Consider the following 10,323-nt stretch of genomic DNA (forward strand, 5'->3'; position numbering starts at 1 on the left):
GCCAGGCTTAGCTGTGGCACCCACTTTCCCGGGCTCAAGGGTTTATCCACAGCCATTAATCACACGAAAGCAGATACTAAGGAGCATTAGCCCTCCAGCTGCCGTCCTGCTTCCCAGGCCATTACTTGGATTACCCTTGAACTGCACCCTCGCCCCCATCTCGGGATTGCTGGGATCCTGCAGCCCCCCAGGTGGATCCACGACCCCCCACCACCCACAGCTGCGTGGCCTCCTTCGCGCTCACCCTTCCTCCCATGGCCAATGAGGCTTCACACAGTATTAGAATGGCCACTGGGCAGCAAATGAGCACTCCCAAATCTACAGCCTCTGCCTCCTTTGCTATTAACCATGACCAGCAGTGTTAAAAAGCACATATTCTTCCATGGGCCTGAGGGGATAGGAGACCCTGGGGAAGGAGGCATGACTGGTTGTAGCATCGCTTTCCAGGAGAGATCTCTGGCTCCTCAGGTTCCTCCCAGTGGCCCAGGGGATTCAAATGCGGGTACATTTTGCTCCTTTTTGGTCCCAGAGTGTCTTTAACCACAGAAGGACTGGAAAGGCTGATGGTGGGAATCTGGCTACAAAAAGAGGCAAGGAGGGGACTTCTCTGGTGGTCCAGAAGTTAAGACTTCACCTTCTAGTTCAGGGGTGCAGGTTCAATCCCTCCTCAGAGAGCTAAGATCTCACATGACTTGCAGCCAAAAAACCAAAGCATAAAACAGAAGCAATATTGTAACAAATTCAATAAAGACTTTTTAAAATGGCCCACATTTTTTAAAAAAAGAAAACTTAAAAAAAAAAAAGGCACTGAAAGAAAAGAATACCAAGGAGTACAGTGTAAAGTCAGACCCCATGAAGGGCTCGTCTTCCACTACAGGCCCAGAGAGACCCCCTCACCACTCAGGCTGCAGTTTTGCGGAGCTAGGACACCTAGGTGGATGGAGCCCTGCTCTCTGGAGCAGTCACTCTAGTCAGACTTAATGTGAATGAACCAGCAGATTCATCATGTAAAGATGGAAAATTAAGGGCGTGGCTGCCACAGATGGGGTGTCTGAGGGAATGAATGAGTGAGGCTTCTGGGAAGGGCAGCCCAGGGTAGTGGACAGCCAATGCAAAGCCCTCAGGTGGCGGGACCAGTGGGCCGGAGGAGAGGAGCACTGTGTGTGGCTGGAGAGCTGAGGGGAATGGGGTGGGGCTGGGTCTTGTCGGGCAAGGGAAGCCCAGCCAAGTCCAGCAGGTCACCTTTTCTGGACCTGCTGCTGCTGCTGCTGCTAAGTCGCTTCAGTCGTGTCCGACTCTCTGCGACCCCATAGACGGCAGCCCACCAGGCCCCGCCGTCCCTGGGATTCTCCAGGCAAGAACACTGGAGTGGATTGCCATTTCCTCCTCCAATGCATGAAAGTGAAAAGTGAAAGTGAAGTCCCTCAGTCGTGTCCGACTCTTAGCGACCTAGGTTTTTTCAAATTATTTGGGCTGATTTCAAGAGTTTTAAATCATCTACGTCCACAAACACAAAGAAACATTCATTTTCATCCCATCTTTAGAAGTAAACACTGACAAAACCCCGAGATACGTGTATTCGTTCTGCATCTACAGACTCTACTATCTGTTCATTGGAGCACAATGATCATGATGCCGTGTTACACACACATAGCGAGTAGACAGGGAAGAGGAGGGGAGAAAAATGAAAGACCCCATTACAGGTACACATATATGGATGAAATACCCAGAAATGCAAGATAGACTTAGCTCTAGATCTGCTGGCTTATAGGGATGCTGCTGAAAGAGTACATGGACCGCTAAAGGTGTGAGTGATGAGAACTATGGGATTCTGTTTGAGTAAAGATGGTTTCCCTGGTGGCTCAGACAGTAAAGAATCTGCCTGCAATGCAGTAGACCCAGGTTTGATCCCTGGGTTGGGAAGATACCCTGGGGAAGGAAATGCCTGAAAAATCCAGTATTCTTGCCTGAAAAATCCCACGCACAGAGGAACCTGATGGGCTACAGTCCAAAGGGTAGCAAAGAATTGGACATGACTGAGCAGACACACACACACACAAGGATGATTCCATCTACTAACCCCTCCATGTGTGTGTACATTCCAGTCTGAGTGTGTAGAAGCCAGTGGGGTACCAACCACCTGCCAATTATCTCCAGAGGATGGGAGGGAGCAGGGGCTTACACTGCTTCCTCTGGATGTGGGGTAAGGGAGGATGGGCAGCAGGGGACTTGTGGGTGCTGACAGACTCTAGGATGTTCAGGGGAGCAGGCGGCCCCAGTGACTGCGACACTGGCTCTGTTTCCCTATGTGTTCTCCTAGCCTGCCAGGGGAACATACTATCATACCTGACAGTGTGAAATACATGTCACAGCACCATGTAAAATTCGAAGGCACTGAAGCACTGCATTGTTCAAGCCAGGGGTTCTTCCAAGCCCATGGAAGAATGTGAAATCCAGTCTAATCTGGTGAAATGCAGCTCAATTCCCCTCCCCTCCCCTCCCCCCCTGCCCAAATCACAAATCTCAGTCTTCTGGACCATCTTTCTTGTACTATTGAATAAAAAAACCTTCATAACAGGTCAAAGCTGACTGCAGTAAAGTTATGTGCATTTATGTGCGCTTAGTCAGTCGTGTCTGACTCTTTGCGACTCCATGGACTGTAGCCTACCAGGTTCCTCTGTCCATAGGATTTCTCAGGCAAGAATACTGGAGTAGGTTGCTGTTTCCTACTCTAGGGGATCTTCCCGACCCAGGGATAGAACTCAGATTTCCTGCACTGCAGGCAGATTCTTTACCTTCTGAGCCACCTGTCCTTCAGGCCTTGCTCAGTGCCTCCTTCCCTGGGGCCAACATAGAATAGGAGCCTCTGCCCTGAGGCTCTGCCCCTCCTGCTGCTGTTGTGCTTTCATTAGCTGGCACCTTATTCGGGTGACCCTGCTGGATGTCTGCCCCTGATGTTCTGATTTGCCATCACTGGCTCCTGAGCTCCAAGAGGTCCCAGGAGCATGCAGCAGGGCTAAGATGTCCTTGCTAGGGAAGGATGGCATGCACCTGGCTTTACTAAAACACCACGGTGGGTTTGCAGAGAACAAAGAATCATGACATACTTGCACCAACAACTTCCTAGCTGATCATAATGGTGTTTTGTTTGCCTTTCAGCCAGTGTTCTAAAAATTAAACCTGTGACATGTTACAAATTGTTGTTGTTGCTGTTTTTAATGGCATAAAACATATAGAAAGTAAGAAATTTTCTAGAAAAGTCCCATCCAAAACCAGCTCATCTTTCTGATGAGGAAACCAAGGCCCAGAGAGGTTAAGTGGCTTCCCTGTGGCCACACAGCAGAACTAGGATTTGCACTGAGGCCTCCCTGGCTCCAGGCTCTTTTCTAGCATTCTAGGCTGCTCTAGAGCTGAAGGTCAAGTGTGCCAGCGAGGCCCTACTGCTCAGGGTCACGTGAGCCTTTTCCAGACACTTACCTGCATTCAAAAGAGGAAATGTGTCTCAGGACACAGAAGGGCTGATGTGGGGAAAAGTATGACTTTTCTTAGCAGCTGAAAATCTCCTGGGGAGGGAATTTTGAAAGAGGCCAGGGGAGAGGGGCCGTGGTTCCAGGGAGGTGGGGGGTCATCTGAGCTGCTTTCTAGGGATGGGGGTTCTGGTGAAGGGCTTGGTTTGTGGCTTGATCTGCTGTGTGCACTGAAGCACAGGCCAAAGGGTAAGGGGAGGTCAGAGGTCACAGGGCTGCCACTGCGTCCCCAGCCTTCCCCTTGAACTGCTCCAAAAATGATGACATAAAAAGGGTTTTGGTGGGGTGCTCTGAGTTAAACGGAAGTTTCTTTCATGCAAGACTTATCAGAACCTTTAACATGGCGGTGTGCACTGTGAATCCCTAACAAGGGACGCCTTGGTCCCTCTGGTTTGGGGGCTGCTCTCTCCAGGCTGTTCTTGATGTTAGGCTTCACAGGGTCCTCTTGGGGGTCATGAAGCAACAGGACATCTTGGTTGCCTACAGCCCCTCCCAACCCATCAGAGATTTTGACTCAACCTTGTGATGGCTTTCCTTCATTCTCAGGCCAACTCAACAAAGCAACCAAATGTTTCCCCACCGGCCCGGCCAGACTCCTCCTGGAATGTACAGGGGTGCCTTGTTTGGAATGCCTTCCAAGGGTCTCTTGTTTGGCATCCCCTTTACACTGGGGTGGGGGTTGGCCTGCCAGAGTCATACCTCCCCTTGAGTATTTGCCCAAAGCAAGGGCGGCAGGCTGGTTGGACAACACAGCAGTCGTGGTGGGCTCGCCAGGTCTCAGCCCCTGCTCAGCCCAGGGGTGCCCCTCAGCCCAGCCTGGACCCAACATCAGCCCTGGGGGCCTGTGAGTTATCGGGCAATGTCAGACCTGCTCGCCCCTCCCGTACTCCCCCTCCAACTTCCTCAAACACAGACCCTGCAGCCCAACCAACTCCCTTTGGCTCCTGTCACCCTGGCAGCTTCTTTCCCGGGCCCTTTCTCTGATACTTTGGGGAGGGGGAGTGGCAGGGGCAAGGAGGGGCAATGTCCTTTGAGCAAGTGACTCCAAGCCCATTCCCTGCTCTCTCCCGCCCCCAGGGTTGGATGGCATCACTGACTCAATGGACATGAATTTGGGCAAACTCTGGGAAGCCTGGCGTGCTGCAGTCCATGGTGCTGCCAAGTCAGACACTACTTAGAGACTGAATAACAGCTCCCCCACCCAGGCCTCTCAGAGTGAAAGAACCAGGCCTGTGACCTTTCTGTGTCTGGGCGAAACGTGAGGGCTACCGAACAGTGAGGAGTCCAAGTGAACCAGAACTAGGACCTGCAGGCAAGTGGGCTACCTGACAGGCCCCAGAGAGCGGCTGGACCCCCCATCCCTGGGAACACCTGTTGTCACGTAGGTGAAGGGTGACTGGACTGTCCACAGGCTGGGGGCACCTGTGGCACCTTCTCCCAAACTCAAGGGCTCTCTGCCACATCACCCAGGCCCTTCTCCCATGGGTGGCTGCCTGGGGAACTCTGCTCAGGTTTGAACACGGGGTATGGAGCCTGTTCCTGGGCCTGGGGATCCCCAGAGCTCCATATTCACACAAAAGGGAACTCCCCTGCCCCGTTCAGATGCTAGAGAATCAGGTACCACAGCGCCTGGGGAAAGACAGGGCCCAGATTGAGTCTCCCCTGGTTCAGCTCTGCTCTGAGAATCTTCCTCAGCCTCAAAGGGGACCACAGCACCTGCTCCCTGGGGTAGTGGCAGGGATTAAAGGGGTCGTGTAGTCTCCTGGACCCTTGTATTCAAAGTGTGCCCTGAGCACGGGGCTGTAGACCGTAAGGGCTGCCACGAGGGCCATGCCAGTGCAGCTATTTGAAGGAGTCAATGGATGTCTGTTACAGTTAATAATTTTTTAAAACCTTAAGGCTTGAATTTTGTATCTCTTTTTAAAATTTCATCACTTAATAGTTCATTTGTATTGCATTCTATGAAAGTATCAGTCTATAATGGGTTGAAGATGTAACAATTGGCTATTCACAACAGTCAGATTTCAGGTTTTGTCCCACAGATGATGGGGCAACCGTGGAGAGACGGGTCGTGGTAGGAGTCTGTTACCTCTATGGCCTTCATGACAGAGGAGTGGGGAGCTGGGCCCCTCCTTGCTTGGGGATGGGGATGGTTTGGATTTACATATGGAATTCTGCTGGAGGAAGAAATGGCAACCAATGGCAACCCACTCCAGTATTCTTGCCTGGAGAATCCCATGGACAGAGGAGCCTGGCAAGCTACAGTCCATGGGGTCGCAAAGAGTCGAACACAACTGAGCAACTGAAGACACACGTACTTGGAATTCTGTAAGTGAATTCCAAATGCAGGCTATGTGGGTATGCATGACACCCTAGGTTCTAGCAATGCCCTCTGAGAAGCAGGGGAGGCAGAAACCCGTGGGGCACTGGATCTGGTCATAGTGCCAAAGGTCTGCCACCACTGCTCAAGGTGAGGGGCTGCAGGATTGCAGGAGGTGAGACTGGTGGCAGTGACCCCAGCCTGCATGGTGACCTCGAGAAGGAGGCTCAGACAATCCTGGGGGCGGCTTTACAGGAGTCCCTTCTCAGCCTGGCTTTGTAATGTGCTTTGCCCTCACTCACAATTCATCCTCCATGCGCGCAGCTGGGACAACCCCAGGTCAGGACACCCGGGTTTACCCTCACTGCCCCTGAGGCCTACTTTAAAGGTATTAGCACAGTTTTTGGTTCCCTTTTGTCTGGAATGTTCTCTCAGCTCTCTGAATAGCTGAATCCTTCTGAAACTGAAGGCATGAGTATAAATGCCAGCTATTTAGACACTATCTATAAATTAGATGGCCACCTACCCAGCCCTATCTTTCTCTATCCTACCCCTGTTTACTTCCTACCACATTCTGTTGTACTTCATCTCTTCCACTGAAATATCAGCTTCACAAAATCTAAGTCTTTGTCTATTCACAAGTCCTCACACTGTGTCTGGCATGGACTAAGCTTCCATGAACATTTGAATGAATTAAAGAAATAAAATCCTATGTTGTGACATTCGGAGAAGGCAATGCCACCCCACTCCAATACTCTTGCCTGGAAAATCCCATGGACTGGGGAGCCTGGTGGGCTGCCGTCTATGGGGTCGCACAGAGTCGGACACGACTGAAGCGACTTAGCAGCAGCAGCAGTTGTGATATTAAAAAGCAAGTATTAGCATATTTTTTAAAAAATCATGAAAACATGGTTCTGATTTCAATATCAGAGATACAGCTAATACAACAGATAAGCATAGACCCACAGTCCTGCTGTTACAGGTGTTTTGAATTTCCATATGTGCTTCATATATTTTTATTCTCTTTAAAAAGAGGGAAGGAGGGGACGAGAGAGCACACTACAGATACAGCTAACCACCCCCACACTAAAGAAATATGTGTATTTATGTGGAATTTTCCTGTGTTCTAGAATTTCAATAAAGAGTATGCTTTCAGGGTTTGCTTTTTTATTCAGTGCATCCATGCTGAGATAACTGGCTTGGTTATTCAAGTGCTCTAGAGTGTTCCATTGTGTGAATAAACAGAAGCTGATCCTTACCCTCCTAGATGGACTGTTTGGTTCTTTCTGATTTTCCACAGCACGCAATGCTGACGCGAGCATTGTGTACCTTCCCTTGAGTACATGGACTACAGTTTTTCAAGGTTGACTCTAAGATATAATCACTGGGCCAGACTATTATTTAGTTGTGTTTAAGACCTTGGCCGTGGACTCTAAATGTCCTCTGCATCTTTCAGCTAAATAAATGTAGACGGAGACAAAAGTACAGACAAGGAGTTACACACAGAAACATTTTCTAATTCCCGTGTGAACACTTGAGGCTTTTTCAGGAAGAGAGACCGTTCTGCCAGGCAGCTGAGAATGGAGCTCCAGGGGCTCCAAAGTCCACCGAGTTTGGGTCATCGCCCAGGACTGCATGCCGGCCATCTCTGTCTGTCTAGGACCATAGGAAGAGCCTTAGAGGTGAGAAGAGCTGGCCAGACAAGGACTAAAGGCCAAATTTGCCTTTGGCAATGGAAGGTCCAGACGAGATGACCCCAGGGAGGTTGTGCATGCTGTACCTTGTGTTGGTCTTTTTCCCTTTGGGACCCCTGGTGTGTTTCAGTGAACACCAGGCAGAAGAATGTGGGTTTGGGTTAGGAAATAGGGACCTGGCCCTGAGCTAGTGATGTCAAAGGAGGGCCAAGTGTGTAAAAAAATAGAATGGGCACAGTCCACTATCTGCCTGTGTGATTTTGGGGGTGTTTCCTAGCACCGCTTTAAAGAGTGGCTTCCTTAAAAGCCAGAGGTGTTGTTGTTCATTCTTCTGTCAGCAAGTGTACTTCTCAGTTCCAGACCCAAGGGTTGTAAATAGGGCAAACGATGACATTAAGACTTTTCACCTTAAGCGGCTTTTCTGGGAGTTTGGCACTGTCTGCTCAGAAATGAGAAGTGGGGCTGAGATCTCTGCTCTTGGACTTGTCACCGATGGCATGTCTCCTACAGCGAAGGTTGGGAGCGTGTCTATATTAGTTAGGTGCTTTTCAATCTTGAACAAAAGATGAGCACTTCCCCCTCCTCCCCTCTTGCCAAATTCCCTGAGTCTAGACCCCATCTATCACCATTTGGGACTTCCCCTGCTCCCATTCCCTCTCCAGCATGAGGCACAGGTCAAGAAGAGATATCATGTTCAAGAACAACAAAAGCCTGTTCCTTTTCAGAGTTTATCAGTGAGAACAGAGTGGACGCTTGGTTTGGGGAGAAGGGGTCACGTGGTCCCAGGTTGCACATGAGTCTCATTCCTGCCAAATGCTGTGGTGGGTTTTTGGATATTGATTTTGCACAAGACATGGGTGCTCACTGTCCCTGCAAAGAACACTGACTCATACACGCATAAAAGCAGAGAGATGCCCCCGCAGAGCCCCCAAAGGACGGATCTTGCCTATTTCTGAGACAAGTGAATTTTAACTCTTTATTTAGAAGAGAAAGCCTTTCATTTGTTTCATCTGAATCTTCAGGCTCATGGGATGTGAGAGACTGATCCATACCTGCTCACCCAGTTTGCAGCTGGGAGCCTGAAGCCTGGGGAGCCCCAAGATGACCCCTCTGCTTCCAGCCCAGGGGAAAGGCCTTTCCTGGCTCAAGTCCCAGGCCCTGGAGCCCGCCTGCATGTGGGTGCTATTGAGGGCTCGTGGGAAAGGGGTGTCCTCGCTGCCCACACAGGGCAGGCCCCTGTTTGTGCACTGTGGCCTCCCCCACTCCCTTCCCTCAGTGGGCATCCCCAGGGAAAACAGAGATTTCCCCCTCCCTGAGCCTCTGAGATGAGATGTCCAGAGGCCCCCAGAATGGCCCAGGCTGGGTTCCTGGCTGGATCTCACCACCCTCTGAATGGTAAGGGTTAAGTGCTGGCCTGTCCAGGTCCCCTGAGTTCAAAGAATCATTTAAGGCCCTGGGTGCTCAGGCCCCCAGTCCAGTCACCTGGGAAAAGCACAGGTAGGGTTCAAGTCAGCACACCTCTTTGCAAGGCACTGTACGGGGCCCAGGGGCAGGCGCATCACAACCTCTTTCCATCAGTCTGCTTTGAGTCTCAGGAGCCCCATGGCCCTCCCGGGGCCCTCTGAGGCATCTCTGATCTTCACTGAGGGTTCCCCAAAGTCCTCACAGTTATCCCGCAGACATGTGATGAGGAACGAAGGTGAACTTTGAGGCAAGACCCCGAGAGCTAAGGGGGTGACATTACAGTGGAGGAATGGAATGTGAGACCCACACGGTCTGCACGGCTCACACTCCTAGTAGCCTCCTCGAGAGCCGTGGGGGATATGTGCATGGTGGGGGCAGCTGGGAGGGGTGGGCATTAGATATACTGGCATGAAGGGTGAGGAGCAGTCCTGACACAGGAGCTCTAGTCTCGGATGCCCACCTCCACCCCCAGGCACTCTGAAAGAGGGCAGCGGGAGACCAGCATCCCCTCCTCACAGGCCCTCTGCCCGCCCACTCACCTTCTGTGACCCTGACGTGGAGCTCTTGAGTGAACCCCTCTTGAAGGAGCTGCTCATCTTCCTCACGGAGCCCATGAGCCTGCTTCTCGTGTCCTGGGATGGGTGGAGGCACAGTCCCTGTGGGGGCCCCCGAAGGGCTGGTCAAAGGGGTCCAGAGTCTGGTCAGCCCAGGAGGAGCAGGTGCGGATTCCAGCTGCCCTCTTTCCAGACTCCTGCCTTGGGGCCCCGGGGCGCTTCTATAACATCTGTAATCAGGCTTAATCCCTCCATCCCCCCAAGGTTTAGAGGGGGCAGATTTAGCAAATGGCGATTGAAAGTAAATCCACTTTGAGAAAGTGGTGGCTGCAAAGGGTGGTCACACGGGAGGGATTTGGGTGTGCAGAGCGAAAAGGCTCAGATGGGGGCAGACAGCCCACAGCTGCAGGGTGGGCCACCCCCACCAAGGGCAGCACTCAGATTCCCCAGTCTGGAAGTAAGACCAGCACCAAGGCCTGGCCCCTTGGGTCACAGCTCCTTCCCCCAGCTCCAGGCACGCTCTCTCTCCGCTGTTAACATGCCGTCATGGCCTGTTACAGACATCCTTGTTGATGGTCTATCCAGTCTGGGTTGGGGCTCAGAGTGTTCTGTGAGTGCCTCTCTGTCATGGCTATTTCAGGAGTGCCGGTCTGGCCCCCCACAAAAGGGCTCAGTTTCTTAAGGGAGATGGGGTTATAAGTTCTGGCCCAGAGCTCCAGGTGGGCACGTGGTGGGTGTTCCCCATGGGGTGCTCTGTGTCAGCA

At 51.6% G+C, this 10,323-nt stretch overlaps 1 protein-coding gene across 1 annotated transcript in view; it reads right to left on the bottom strand.

Moving 5' to 3' along the window:
- Positions 1-9,799, bottom strand: part of TRPM1 (transient receptor potential cation channel subfamily M member 1) — a 100,756-nt gene extending 90,957 nt beyond the window's left edge. Inside the window, exon 1 of the mRNA XM_059879304.1 lies at positions 9,545-9,799. Within this exon, the coding sequence (XP_059735287.1) occupies positions 9,545-9,619 (75 nt within the window). The 5' untranslated portion in view covers positions 9,620-9,799. The remainder of the gene's footprint in view (positions 1-9,544) is intronic.
- Positions 9,800-10,323: the final 524 nt, after the last annotated feature.

This window comes from Bos taurus, chromosome 21, assembly GCF_002263795.3.
Source record: "Bos taurus isolate L1 Dominette 01449 registration number 42190680 breed Hereford chromosome 21, ARS-UCD2.0, whole genome shotgun sequence".
NCBI classification, from domain to species: Eukaryota; Metazoa; Chordata; class Mammalia; order Artiodactyla; family Bovidae; genus Bos; species Bos taurus.